At 41.0% G+C, this 14,802-nt stretch overlaps 1 protein-coding gene across 2 annotated transcripts in view; it reads left to right on the plus strand.

Annotated features, from left to right (window-relative positions):
- The first annotated feature begins 1,096 nt into the window (after positions 1 to 1,096).
- Positions 1,097 to 14,802, plus strand: part of KLF3 (Kruppel like factor 3) — a 44,730-nt gene continuing 31,024 nt past the window's right edge. Inside the window, exons 1-3 of one of the 2 annotated variants that reach the window (XM_019553182.1) lie at positions 1,097 to 1,207; positions 5,797 to 5,850; positions 12,637 to 12,733. In XM_019553182.1, the coding sequence (XP_019408727.1) occupies positions 12,677 to 12,733 (57 nt within the window). In that variant the 5' untranslated portion in view covers positions 1,097 to 1,207; positions 5,797 to 5,850; positions 12,637 to 12,676. Of the gene's footprint in view, positions 1,208 to 1,344; positions 1,721 to 5,796; positions 5,851 to 12,636; positions 12,734 to 14,802 lie in introns of those variants that run through there. The other variant, XM_019553183.1, reaches the window with a different exon arrangement.

The following is a 14,802-nucleotide window of genomic DNA, read 5'->3' on the forward strand; positions in this document are numbered from 1 at the left end:
CATTCCCCTATAGTCTGTCTGCCCACCAGCAGCATGCAGGGAGTACAGGGTGGCCCTCATGGAGGACCAGACCCCTCCTTGATATGAAACCAGACCCCTTTATAAAGGCATTGGGTTTTGTATCAATAGAGAACACAGTAGCTGAAAACCAGAATGCCCTCTATGACAGCCACCCTAAGGGAGGACCAACCCTTTATTCAAGCCAGGGAGCACTCAAGGCCAATAATGGTTCCCCTGAAGTACCCGGGACTACTTGTGGGCTCAGGGCTTCAGAAGGAAATAAAAAAGCCAAAAACCACAGTAGTCTGGGGCTTCATGGATGCAAGTACAATGGGGCCACGGTGAGCATTCGGAGTTGCAGCAGAGGGGCTGAGAGCACAAGTTGGACATCACTGTGGCCTGCGGGAAAATGGACCTTCTCGTGGGCCAACGGCACGGGGCTGGGCCGGGCCAGGCCCGCACTGCTGTGTCCCAGCCCAGACCTGCCCCCGGTGTCACACAGGGCCGCGCTCTCTGCTCCCGCCGGGGAGGTTCCCCAGGCTGGCTCCTCTCGCCTGCTGCCTCGGCCCCGCGAGGAGGACGATGCCAGAGGCGCTGCCGGCCGCACAAAGCTCGGGCTGCCCTGACCCCAGAAGCTGTCGCGTTTCCAAGGCAGCCGGGTGTCCCTGGCGCGGCTTAGTCTCTTCCTCCGCCTGCCTCTGGCGGCAGCAGCCACGCTGGGAGGGGCAGCGCCGCGGGGCCCCGGCCCGGCCCGGCCTTGCCCTGCCCGCTGCCGCCACCGCCCGTGTTTGCGAGGCCGCGGCCGCCGCGCCGCCCTTCCTGCCCCCGGGCGCGGAGCGGGGTGCGGGGCTAGGCAGGCGGTGCACGCCTCTGCCTGACGCGCCGGGGAAGCGGCGCAGCGAGTCCCACCCTGCCCTGGTGCCGGGTAATGAGTGTGTGCACGGCTGCCTGCCCCAGGGGCTGGGGCGGGGCGGGGCGGGGCGGGGCGTGCCTGGCTCCGTGCATGTGAGTGCGGCTAGCGCCACCGCAGCCTCCACTCAGTGGGCGGGGGGCGCCGCCCTGCCCCCGCCCCGCCCCGCCCCGCGCTCACCCGCCGGCCAAGGCTGCCTGGCAGCGAGCGGCGCCGGCGTCATGTGACAGCGCAGCCGGGTGCCAGGAGCCGGGGAGCCGCGAGCGCCGAGCCGCGCACCGCCTGCCGCTGACGACGGTGAGTGCGGCCGGGACGGGCCAAACTTTGCCGGCGCTGCAAGGCGCCTGGGGAAGGTAGGGACGGGGTCTCCGTGCCCCGAGGGGGTGCAAGACGCTGCTGGGAGCAGGCGGTGCTTCTCCCCCCCGGCAGCCCCGGCCCGGCGCCTCGCTCCATTGTTTCCCCGGCACCTAGTGCCCGCCTGCCCCGCGCTGGCCTGGGCTCAGCCAGGAGCCGGGAGACCCGCGGGCGTGGAAAGCACCAGCTGGCGGCGGCCCCGGGGCCCGTCAGTTGCTCCACAGCATCTCCTCGGGGTCCGTCTGCAGCCGCCTTGCACCAGTCCTGCGAGAGGCCACCCCCGGCGCGGACCCCCGGGCCCTGCTCGAGTACGGCCCGGAGACCTCCCCGTCTGCCTGGGGGAGGCCGACAGCGGAGCTCGGCTCTCCGTGCTTTCGTGTCTCATAGATCGTGCTTATTTACTCAACAACTTTTAAGGACCAGAGTGAGCCCTGGTTTAGCACTGAACTGCACCAGGTGGGATATTGCTCCCAAAATGCTTTGTGAAACCCGGCTGCTCTACCTCATTTACCCCTCCTCCGCTTTACACTCACCTAAAAAAAAAAAAAAAAAAGGTTTAGATGGCTCATGACTGGTAACGCTGATACTTAGAAGATGAGGTTCAGTTTAACAGGGGATGGACGGGACGTCCGCAATAGGCGACCTTTTTATTCCGAGTGGCGTTTTTTTTTTTCCTAAGCATAAATGGGAAGGGGAGCATTTATCTTGGCTCTTTGTCAGATGTGTGTTTGACGCTGCTGGAGGGGGAACTGGGTCAAAGAAGTGCTATTTTTTAAGAAGCCAGGCCAGAACTGGACAGAAAGTTGTAAGTAATCCTGAACAGTGCTCTTTTTCATAGACATTAGACATTAGGTTTCATAGACATTGGGGCTGGAAGGGACCTCGGAAGATCATCAAGTCCAGCCCCCAGAACGCCCAAATAAGTTTTTTCAACACCCAGATGAGTTTGTCTCCAAACTTGGGTGTGTAGATTGTAGCCGTGTTTCTCCAAACTTGTACATTTTTTAAAGAAAGCAATTTCTTTAGCAGCCCTCACTTTAATCCAGTTAATGTATGTGCTTTGTCAGCTTGTTTTCAACCTCCTACATGGTAGCCTTGTGCCTCTCTGGAAATTCAGGAAGTGTCACAGTTCATAGGGCTTAGCTCTGCTTCATTGTTATGAAAAAGTTGAACTTGGATGCGTAATGATGAAGGAGCTTTGTGGTTCTGATTTTATTTAACTTAATGTCCATAAAAGTTCATTGTCAAGTTATTGAAAATAAAGAATCGAATTGCTCCTTGCAAATGTCTTTTTTTCCACACAATAGTTTTAAGATGTGTTCCCTTGGTTGTTTTATGAGGAACTTCTTGTATGAGAGGAATGACATCTGGATTTAATAATCTTGGCTGACCCAGGAGAGATTTATTTCAAACTAACTTTTCTTCTTACTCTTTTTAAAATATACTATTTTGTTTGATATCACTCAGATGCAACAATACAAAACAGTTTTTGGCTGGGTGGCATTGTTTTTCTTCTTGCAAGCAGGTAAATAAGTTTTTGCTTGCAGTGATTTAATGCACATTAATGCAAGTTGGAGGATTAAGGCTTGAGGGGAGAAATGTTAAGCAGTCTTTCCCTCCATGAGGAAGTGGAAATTTTGTCCAGTAAGTAACAGATCTGAGACAGTATTGTGACTACATCTTAGACAGGTGATTCTCAACCAGGGTTGTAGATCCTTTCAAGGGTGTTGCAAGGTGCCACAGAATGGTAGGTACTGTTGGTGTTGGTAGTTGGTGGTAGTAGTAGTAGTAGACTGTTGGTAGGTAGTGCAGGTGTCCAAACACTATTTGCGAGGTAAACCCTGAGATTTCAAGTAGGAATCCATATTGTTAAATTGTACTGACTTACTGTGATCTTTGGAGTTCTTTGCAAAGGAATGATTGCTCTTTTGTTTTTCTGTAGTCCAAAAGAGAGGGAAGGCTAAGAACTAGCATTTTCTGAAGGGTCTTTTGAGGTGTGCCTTATGCCTTTTGAGGTGTGCCTCGTCTGAAAAGCTTGAGAAACTCCCCTCTACACCTACAAAATGGCTATATTTATCAGCCAAATCAAAAGTATTCAGGATGGGTAAGCAGTGATGCAAGAGTGAATGAAGCAGCTGAACACTTCCCAATTAACTGCAGTGAGGGGCTATCTGAATAGCTAGATACCATTTATCATTTGGAAATGCAAGCATAAGTATGGAGAAAATAAGAAACTACTGTAAAACATAAACCCACACACTACTGTGTAAATTTTTCAGTACTGTTTTATAATCTCATGTATATCTTAAATTGCAGTTATTAAAGTAAACCTTAGAGTGGTTACCATGGTTACTACGATGCTAATCCAGCAGCACAAATTTCTCACGTTTGATAACATCAAGTACAGCAGCTGTCTGGCCCCCAATGTGAAACTAGTTCAAAGTATATTGTAAACGAGGGTTTCAGTAGAGCTGTAGATCTGAATGAAATTGTGTGAGAAATTTACAGTTCTGATGCATTATCTTCATGAGATCTGCTTTTTCTCCCCTACTACCCTATGATTCTTACTCAAGTAGTTTGCTGGATGTTCTTAGTAATGGGTATTTATGACCTGTCAAGTATTATATTTGCACTAAGCTAGTTCAACTCATAAAATTTTGTTGTTTGTATGTATGTAATCATATATACGAGCGCACGCTGCGGCGAGTGCTTCTGAAAAGTGAAAATTAGCCAGAATTGCTATCAGATATTAACTGTTGTAGTAGTTGCATTTCCCAGTTGAAATGTGGGTTATGTCATCAGCCAGTAAACTCTACTGAATTTTTCCAGTGAAAAATAGGTAATTTCTGTTAGAGGCTGGCCTTTTAAAATTAGTTCCTGTAATACTCTGATTCTTTTCTTTCTTTTCCTTTTGAAGAAGGTTTTCAATTTTCAGCTGCAAGTTAGGACTGTGACCTGATGTAGAACCAGCCTGAGGTTAAATATTAGCAGTGTATAGGCAGAAAAGAAATCCCAGATACACTCGGGTTAATCATCATGCCCATGCTGCCTAAAATACCTACACTTAGCAGCATAAGCCAGCAAGTGATGTTTGCTTGTTTGTAAATAGGGCAGGTCTCCTGCATAAAGACAGTGTTTTTATTCACACCCAGTGAACCAACACCTCCACCCACTGTTGTTGTTTAAAAACCTCCAGCTGCTCATGAATATAGGGTCAGGGAGGGCCGCCTAAATGTTTCTCTATGCTTTCTCTCCACACAGCCAGCAGAGCTGTTTCCTGTTCTTTGTTTCAAGGCTGGGGTTTGCGTCATACATTCCAAGTGGCATATGTGTGCTCTTTCCTGTTTCAGACTGTTTTTGGGTAGATCAGTAGCCTAGTCCAGGCCCCTTGTCACTGCCCCTCAACTCCCAGTCCCCACCCAGTGAGTTATCATGTCTCTACATACACATGATTTCTTAAGATGCCTGTGTTTATGTCATCATGAGATGTCTGAATTAACTTTTAATGCATGGGAGAATAAATAATTGTATTCTTTTTTTTTTTTTTCTTTGAACCTGTATTTATAGAACCTGAGCTGTTGTTGGGAAGAGTGGCATCTAAATTGCATAAATAAGTAAATGTTTAAAAAACCATAAACCTAATTTCTCTCACTTGGATCAGTGTAAGTCTGGAGTAATTGCATTCATGCCATAGAATTGCATTAGTATAATGCCACTGTTAGATGTAAAGACAATTCAGACCAGCGTATTTACTTTTTATAAATATATTGGCTTCTGTCTCTTTCTAACCTGAAGATACCACTCTCTAGTCCAGTTAAGATCAAGAGTAGAATTGAACAGTGTTGGGTGAAAGGAAGTATATTGCTGTTATCTAGAACTAGAAAATCCATATTTTTGTAGATACAATGCAAGCAAATGCTGACAAAACTTTGTTTGGGTTAAAGAGATATGGTGGTCCAATATTTTGCTAAATTCTGAACACTTTTTTTGAAGCAGTAGAGTAGATTAGACTTCCCTTCTTGGCTTGGTTGATGGCAGGGAAAATACAAGAAACAGAGAAACAGCAAGAGAAAACTGAAAAAGAGAACATAAGAAACCTTTCTGTTACCCCGGCGCTGACTGGAGAAGAGCTAAGGACCCTGAGCCAAAGCTCATTGAAATCAGTAGAAAGATTCACAATGCCTCCTCGTATAGGCCTTAAATCAGACCCCAAATGAAATAAGAGATGAATTATTTCTTCCTTTCTGTCACTTGTGCATGGAAGGTGTAAATTTTCTTTCATATACACCAATGTTTCTGCTTTGTCCTATATATGCCTATTCTTTTTTACTTTATTTATTCCTAGTAATCTCTGTAGCTGCAGATGGCATATGGTTAAATGTAATTACATTGAAATCTACATCTGAAATTTATCTAAGCTTCCCCTTTTTAAAGTGTAATTAAATCTATATTAAAGGCAATAGCTTACTTATTTTTAAAAATATGCATACCCTACATGCCAGTAATCTTAATTTTGCTTTTTGTCTCTTCAGAAATACAAATTATATAAAAGTTATTTCAAGGGATCTCAGGAGCTAATAAATTGGGTAAGTTGTGTTTATAAATAATGTGTATATTAATCTATTTTGGGAAAAAGGAAAATACTAAAAAGAGCTGATAGTGCTGGAAAACTGCATATGGCATAGTATATAGGTCTGTTCTGCACAAGAATTTCAGCTTCATTCATATTTTATCTTGTTTTCTTGGAAGATCAAAACCTTTGGTTTACTATTGTGTCCAAACACAGTCAAATTTGTAGTACAATTTCTATAAACAAAGTTTTTGATATAAAATCTTAAACTGAGATTCAAAAGGCCATACATTTTGTAGAGCAATTTTTTAACATTAAGCAACACTGCTAGCAGAAGGTCCTTAAAAAATAAAACTCCTTTGCAGTTAATGTTGGAGCTTTGTGTTTTCATTCCAAGGCTAGTTGCCTCCAGTCCAGAATATGAAGTTTGGCAGAGCTGGTTTTAGGAACAAATTTAACCCTTCCTATGGTTTCTTCTAGTGCGACTTCCGTGTAGAGATTTAATACTCATTGTTGATCTGGCCCAGGGGAAACCAGTACATGAATATATTAGCTAAATAGAGAGATAAAGCTTGAACAGATTTTAAACGCTGAACCACATCATAATTGAAAAATTTGTGCAAGTTTATCTGGTATGTGCAGTCAGGATATCACTATCAAACTTTGGTGCATGTAGGAATGAATTCTCCAGTCTTAGAGAATCCAGTGTTTAATCATTCTTCCACCTCTACCATCCTCTCTCACTCGTTCACTCTTTAATTGCCCCAGACACACATTTGCATGGACATTTTTCTTCTATTTTCAAATCTTCAATAAAACTAAGAGCATAAATTATTACTCAGTCATTACTGACTTTTCACTTGACGTTTGCATTTTTTTGCCTTATGTTGTCAAAGATTTAAATGTTTGTCTTGAATGTGTTTGAGCAAGTAGAAGAATAAACTTAATATTAGAGAATGGCATTTTCTATCCTAACGCTGGATTTTTTTTAAAACACTTGTTGAACACAGAACCTTATTTGTCTGACTTGATGGGGCTCTATTCCACCTGTCAATGTATGTTTTAAGTGGTTGAAAGAAACATATAAGTTTTATAATTTAAATTAAGTGCTCTTATAAATCAGTGAGTGTAAAAATAGGTTTATTTTTATGTTTGAGATCGCTAATGCTCTTTCCTGCCTCTGTTTTCATCTACTTTTCACTAATAGTAGGAAGGCTCTGTTTATATTTGTTCTTTTTAAATTTGCTTCAAAATTAACTTTTTTTTTCTGGTTCAGTTTGGACAGGGGAAAAGTGTCGTACCATTCTTCATACTTCACTTGCTTTTAAAAGTCAGATCTGTTCTCCTTGCTAGACTGTTTCTCCTTGTGAGCAGTAGCTTGAGACAGGAAACCAGACAGCAGTCTGCCCTGATAAGGGAGAGTATTGTCTACAAGAGGTGGCTAAAGAATTTTTCTCCCTTTCTTCCTTCCCTTTCTTCAGTTCAGTAGATGCAGTGTTTGCTCAAGGTTCCACAGCTGTAACATTTTCTCAGTTAAAACTTCTTATTTTTGTGAGTATCCTTAGAGATGATTTGCTAGGATGGTTTCTCAGTTGGGTAAATATGGAGTTCCTATAAAAGTATACCCTTAATTTTTATTGAAATATTAAATAGTGTCCTCCTTTACTTCTGATAAATCAATATATCAAAATAGTTATAGACAAAGTGGCTTCTAATAGTGGGAAATGTATATCTTTTGAAGCACTTTCTATAAAACTGTCAATAACTGATTTTTGTTAGTTTGTTGACACTTCTGAAAAATAGGGTGAGAAATAAGAGAAAAGACCTTCAGCTAAAAAAGTTAGTTGCAAAAAGTATTTTTTGATCCAGCAAAATAGTTTATTGACTGAAAATTTAACATTTTAAAATGAAACATCCTTTTAATTTTAAAAAAAAATGGATATTAAAATGTAAAGCAAACACTTTACCTTTGGGGGGGTTCTCTTTGTTTTTTTGGACGAAAACAATTTAGTGGCATCTACACAAAATGTGTTTAAGTTGGCTCCTTTTTCGTGTGGAGGAAAGCTTCAACCAAACCTTCTGCCTAATCTTAACTTTCTTTTATCTTGGAGTTTTCTTGTCTGTTTTACCAGCTGTTACCAAATGCCACTACATATCCAATACAAAAAAAAAGACAACCCATTGGTATTTTTTTTTCTTGTTATATAGCCAAATCTTTATAATTTTCCCACTATTGTTCCTTCTAGACCAACTGCTTCACTCTACTCCCCTCTATACTATCCTCTCTATGCTAAGTACAGACAGTGAAAAAGCCCAAGGCTGAACAGATTGAATCTTCGCAGGTTGGTCTAGGATGTGTAGATTGAACTGATAAGCAAGTGAACAGGAATTCATTTTGATTCCAGAAATGCAGCTACATGCCTGCAGTGGCTCAGGCCAGAAGCCAGGGGGTGCTAGAGCATGCCTCCTTGCTGGGTTTGAGCAGACAGCTGGTGCCCGGCCAAGCCTAACCTGCCCCACCCTCCTTGCAAGAGGGGGTTTGTGGGGGAGGTACAAAGCATCCTGGGATGCTGGGGGACTGTGAGTTAACTTGAATCTGGAGGGGTTCTGGGACAGAAACTCAGTAAATCAATTTAACCTAAATCAGTTAAGTCTGATAAATCTGGATGGACGTAGTACCAGTTTTAACCATTTTGAAAATGGTTTACATGCACTGAACTTCTGTTGTGTTATAGATCTAAAGTAGTTTCCAATCACTTAAAATGGTTTGTGCATAACTTTGGTCCCTACCCTAGGCCTTTACTCCTTTGTGTTTTCTATTGCATCTGGCTGATTCTAAGTGCTAATATACATAAGAACTTTTTGGCTGCTGCTATTTTGGGAGCTAGTTCAGTAAAGCTCTTGCTTACTTCCCATTGAAATAAATGAAACTTGTGTATTTTGCTGACTGAGGATTTTGATGAGCAGCCAGTATTATCCATAGAATATTTTCCGTTACCAAGTCTGGAGGGACTTTCTTTACACTTCCAAAGAATTTTCTTCTCAAATTGCTGTTCTTTGTTTAATTATCCTTAAAAGATCCACTGAAGAGTATTTCTCATGCAGGGTCACACAGATTTCAACCGGGGGGTCGTCTGGTAATATCACTTCTCTGTAATAGCAGGGGAAGTTTGGCTTGAGATATGGAGAAAGAAGTAGTTTCAGATCATCAGAATTAGTTCCAGAGAGGCAGAACTGCAAAGTATTGTTCAAACAAGTTGGCTCCTAAATACTCTGTTGCAAAAGCTGTCCCAGCCCCCACCATGCACTCATTGAAGTAGTAATTCTGTGTACATCATCAAATTATAACCTAATGCTTTACAGTCTCTGTACAAAGCCTGAGACTCACAACACCGTAAGTCGACAGTCTCACCTTCCCCAGGCACAAGGACTGACTAAACAAGCTTTGTATAGGTACTGTGCAAAGGTTAAAGGGCAGAATCTGTCTTCTTCACCCCCTGCTTCTGCCCCCCAGTCCACAGGTCACAGAGGTCACACCACTGATGACTATTCCAGATATTTCACTGGAACACAAGCCAAAGCTTATGTATATCTCCATTGGGAGATTTCAAGTGTTTCTAAATCACCTTCTTGCATAGTAGTTTCATAGAGTGAAGTGGACCTTCTCCTTGAATATAGACATGCAGAACACACCTGCATAGCTGCTTTGTGCAGCCCTCCCCCAGGGTTGCAAAACAGCCATTGGTGCAGTGCATTCTGTGGCTGCTTTGCCCGTTGGCAAATCTTATCCAAAGTAAATAGTCTGTACAAATCCTTGTTGTCAGAATATGTGTTAAGTACCTTTAAGCTTTCATTTACTTTTATTCACATCTCTGAAATAACAAACCATCCCTGTCTAGAAGTTAAAAGTAATCTTGACAAGAAAATTAACTATTTCCATGGTAAGATTCCTTTCAGAAAGAAAGAATCACTGAAAATTGAATCACATGTAGCAGATTTTACTTTAATAAAGGACAAGGTCTTTCTTTTTCTTACTTGTTGTCTCTTCATTGGGATATGAAAATGTTGGGAGACTTTGCTTAGACCTTTGCACCTGTCCTTATTTGCATACAAAAATCAATTACTTCACTTGTCTTTCTGAAGTACAGGGTGTGAGCAGAATCTTATCAAGAGCCATGTCCTGTTTGGACAAGTTGGGCTGTCTTGGCAAAGATCCATAGGGTGGAGTGTATGGGAGGAGGCAGGAAAGTATAACTGGGTGGCTTGTTAGCAAAGAGAGCAAGAAAGGTGGAATGTTTGCCTACTGGATCACAGTTAATTATTTAGTTTCAGATTACATGTAGCTTAAACTCTTTTACCCACATAAAAAGTATTTTAATGCAAAAAACTCTAACTGTTTTGAGACAAAGGCTCTTCTTTGATTTGTAATTCACTTTATGTATGAATGATTGGATTTCTCCTCAAAGTGACTCAGATAGTTTGGAGGATACTTTAGTCTTCCAGAAATCCATCTTGCATCCTGGGAGTTTATCCAGCTGGTGTAAATTGACTCCGTTGGAGTTACACCAGTTTACATAAGGTGAAGGACAAGATTTATAACCCAAACCCATGGGGAAAAAAATGTTGTACATATTTTAATGATCTGCTTATAAAATCAGTTTATTCTTACCACCTAGCTGGAGGGGGACGGGAGAGGTATTCCTCTTAACTATAGTTTAAAAAAATCAGTATAATACCCAATAAAGAAATACTGAATTTACAAATACATGATACAGCAATGAAATTTTAGCCTATTATTGTTAAATTACTCTAACGGAAAGAGATTAAAGAGAAAAACTTTTCACTTTTACTCTGTCCACTACACTTTCTATTATCAGTTTCATTCTAACTTGCCCATATCCATGTGCTGTGAAGCATGAGAATGTAACTTTCTTCAGCCATATAAAGTGTTTCACCCACTGACATCCAGTAACAGGTAGAAAATAAACAGCCCTGAAAAATGGAAATGCAGAACCACAACAGTGGCAGGAGACGTGGTGGAAGGAAAAATGGATGACTTGGAATGACTTTTACCTTGTATTTTTGCTTTAAAAAGGTTATTTCTTGTCATTTTAACTATATCATTTAAATTAAAAATGGAAAGTTTCTGGAAACTTTCTGAAAGCAACTCTTCTAAATTCCCCTAAATGAAGGCCGGCGTGCAGAAAAGGCTGGTTACATTGTGGAACATGCTTTTCCTTTTATTTTGTCAGATGTAGATATTTGAGGAAACTGACATATTTCTTTCATTTGATGGTAAGTAGGAAGATTTAGCATTAGAAAAGATGATATAAAATGTTCACAACCTGAAAAAAATCTCATTTAAATCACAGGATTAAGATAGACATAATTGTTTCTCCTTTTTTTTTTTCTTCTTCTTCTTTTCCAGAGGAACATATATAGCCAATCCAGATTATATCAAGTATGGCCACCTTTAAAATTGGACAAAAATGGCATTTTCTTTGAACTATTATATCTGTTTCTTTTTTTTTCTTTTTTTTCTTTTTTTTTTTATTTGGTTTGATCAGGTCCTTCGGTGGATGATTTTATATTGATGCTTAAATTTACTCTTCAAAATTTTATTCACGGTACTTTGTTTTCTTCTGTCATTTAGGAACCCACACTTGAGTGGGTTTTTCATTAAATTACTAAACTTTCTTCTTTTATCCCTGAAATGGATGGAAAAAAATCATTCTTATATATCTAAAATAATTTTATTTAAGGTGTGCTCACTGATTTATCTATTGCATGCTTGCTCATTAGTGTGGAACAATTGGAATTTGGCAGTTTGAAGCATGCATACTTTTAACTCTTTAATTCATAAGACAGTTTTTCATCTACCATTAAAGCCTTTTAATTTGTTTAGTGAGCTTTAATCTTACAGTGAAAATGTCCTGATGTAACATGGTAGAATCCTAGTGTTATAGGTATCTAGCACCACCTACTGGAAGTAGTTGAATTTGTTAATGCTCCCACTCAGTGTAGAACATAAAGCTTGTCTGGGATGGTGAAGTGGTTTTCCATGTACTGTATGTCAACTTTAATACTTTGTCAGCCCTTGAGGCCAGGCTGGGCAAGATTTTGTATGTAGTCCTACGTAACATAATTCAGATGTATCTATGTATCCATATAAAATGTTCCAATAGAAACTTACTACTAGCACAGTTTTTAATATCGGTTATTTCCCAACTGGCTGTGGTGGATGTGTAATCTGTTCTCTTTTGGGAAGCAGCTGATGCATCAGTTGTGGTGTCTTATTGGCAGTATGTCTGCTGTGCTTTTCTAAACTAGCCTTGCTCTTAAGTTTCCTCCCTTTGTGTGGCTAGCTGTTGCAGCACCAGTATTTAGTCACCACCATCAGGCCTACTGGCTGGAGACTATAGTTTATGCCTTGCATATTGTGGAATTAATAGGAAGCTTTTATAATAATAAAACTTAACCTTTCATTTTTATTTATATGTACATATATGGAACAAGTTTACTACTTTCTGACAAATAAGGCATGGAGGTATACCTGAACTTGTTCGGATGATTGGTGTGTAGAGCTTTACTGAAATTATAGTAACATTAGATGACACCACAGAATAATTATTTTGTAATAAAGCATTGGAGTATATAAAACTTACCTGTTTGGAAAAATGAAATCAAATAAATTTGATCTAACGGGAGGAGCGAGCTCCAAAAAAACCCAATTCTGGGTTGAGTCTAACCATTCCTACAACTTTCCAAAATGCTTCTTTTTTTTCCGCCCCCCCTTCTGTAGCCCAAGACAACAAAGGCATCAGAAGTTTTCCCTAAAAAACATGCTAATGTTTGACCCAGTCCCTATCAAGCAAGAAGCCATGGAACCTGTTTCAGTGGTAAGACTTTTAAGATACTATAAAATACCATGATTACCTTTTATGATTTGATCCTGCTGCCATTGAAATCAGTAGCAGAACTCCTGTGGATTTCACAGAGTATAGAATTGGACCACAGGCTCCTTATGAGAACTGTTAAGAAGCTGTTTGTTTATTACTCTTAGGCCATGTCTACACTTGTCTAGCTGGTGCAGGCACGTAAAAAGATGCAGATACCAATAAAATGGAATAATGTGTGACTTGTACACATAGCAGAAAAGTTAAAGTGGATCACCTAAAGCAGTAGTGTCCAAGCATTTCAGCACTGCACGCCAGATGAGCAGTGCAGGGCTGACCCACGGGCCAGATCAGGCTGTGTGTGCCACGATCAAGCCCAGCATCTGGAATCAGGCCCCCTGCACTAGGATTGTGCCTCTGCCCAGCCCAGGGGACATTCACCACCCTGCACACCTGATCTAGCCCACAGGGCCACGTTATCCAGCTTGCAGGATTCCTCATTGATCCAGAAGTTTTTTCAGCAGAGGAGTGGCAACCATTCCCCTATTGCCAAACTTTCAGACCTGTAGGGAGCCCCATGGGCCTGATGACATGATTCCGGGGGCTGAATCTGGTACATGGAACGTGAGATGAGCATCCCTAACCTAAAGGGTGGAATCAGTTATGCATAACTTGAAACATACCTTGCCCTCCTTGTGAATACTGCTGTTCAGTGGGAAAATGACATTAGATTGATATTCTCAAACCACAACAATACAGGGCTGTTGTACCTACAAATAAATGGCTGTATCCACATACTAGCTAATTTCCCCATAGCTTCTTGAGAGACCTCACATAGATGAGCCCTTAGAAATATTAGGTCTGAAATACCCAGCTAACACTTGGCTACAGCTGAACTTGTACGTTAGTAGCATTATTTTCCTCTTTCTGAAGTCAGTGCCATCATTGTTGTTTGGATAGGTCAGAATGTCAATCTCATGTTTTTATTTCATGTTGCTATTTGAACCTTACAGTAGAGCTGCATAAAAGAAGGTGGAAAAGAAAGCAAACACCTTGATATGTAAGCACCTAAGTTCCTGCTAGGCAGTTCTAGGGCAAGTGTGCTGCCATAGCCCGTTTGCTTCTGCATACTCAAAAAATAGTCTTAATGGGAAGAGTTTCGCTGGAATATTGTATTTACAAGCTGGTAATGAGAGGCTTATTAAATTAGATCATTTCTGAATTTTAGCTTTTTCTGTTCCTGCCAACAGTGGTTATACAAGACTTAGGGTCATGTGGAGGCCTTAGAAACAAAGTTACCATGGTTATTGCTATTTGTAATATTTGGTAGAAAGTCTGAAAAACAGCTTTCTGTGGAAAGTTTGAAAAGAAGTGTGTTTGTTTATAATTAGTTTTAAATAGATAGGCAGCAAACTTTTCACAGAAAGCTGCTTTTCAAAGGCTTTCTAGCAAAAATATTACAAATATTACAGATTAGTAAAAACTGAATTAATTTTAAAAGTCCAGGTTGCCTTTTACCAAGTTGTTTACTTTGCATTCTTCTAACCAGTGGCAGGGAAATGACTGGTCTAGAAATGGGTTAATACATGACTTTGTGTTTCATCACAAAAATGATTCGTATCATAACAAAAATTAAAATGATTGTTATTTAGTCAGTGTCCTAATCTTCACTTGCTGCACATATATTAGTTCCTCTTAGCATAGAGGTGATTACAAAGTGTGTTCATCAGGTGCAGAATGATCATTGATGTAGCAACCCCCTCTCCCAGTAGTTATCATCAGAGTAGTGGCAAAAACGCACACGAAGAATTGCCTTACACATGTAAAATAACTTTCCTTAATATGCATCTGTATCCATCTCTATTCAAAATTTCTGTGATGATTTGAGATGACACATATAAGAACTGGCAAGAGATTAAAACCCTGCCTTAAATAAGCAGATGTTTCTGCAATACCCAGCAAGCACAATGGAAACATTAGCTTCTTGTGGTCTCTTAAGGAGGATTTAGTGACATTTTTTTCCCTAAAGATCCTACTGAGGACCCATCTCACAGGTGGGCAAAATATGCCCT

Source organism: Crocodylus porosus, unplaced genomic scaffold (assembly GCF_001723895.1).
Source record: "Crocodylus porosus isolate Cpor-Errol unplaced genomic scaffold, CroPor_comp1, whole genome shotgun sequence".
NCBI classification, from domain to species: Eukaryota; Metazoa; Chordata; order Crocodylia; family Crocodylidae; genus Crocodylus; species Crocodylus porosus.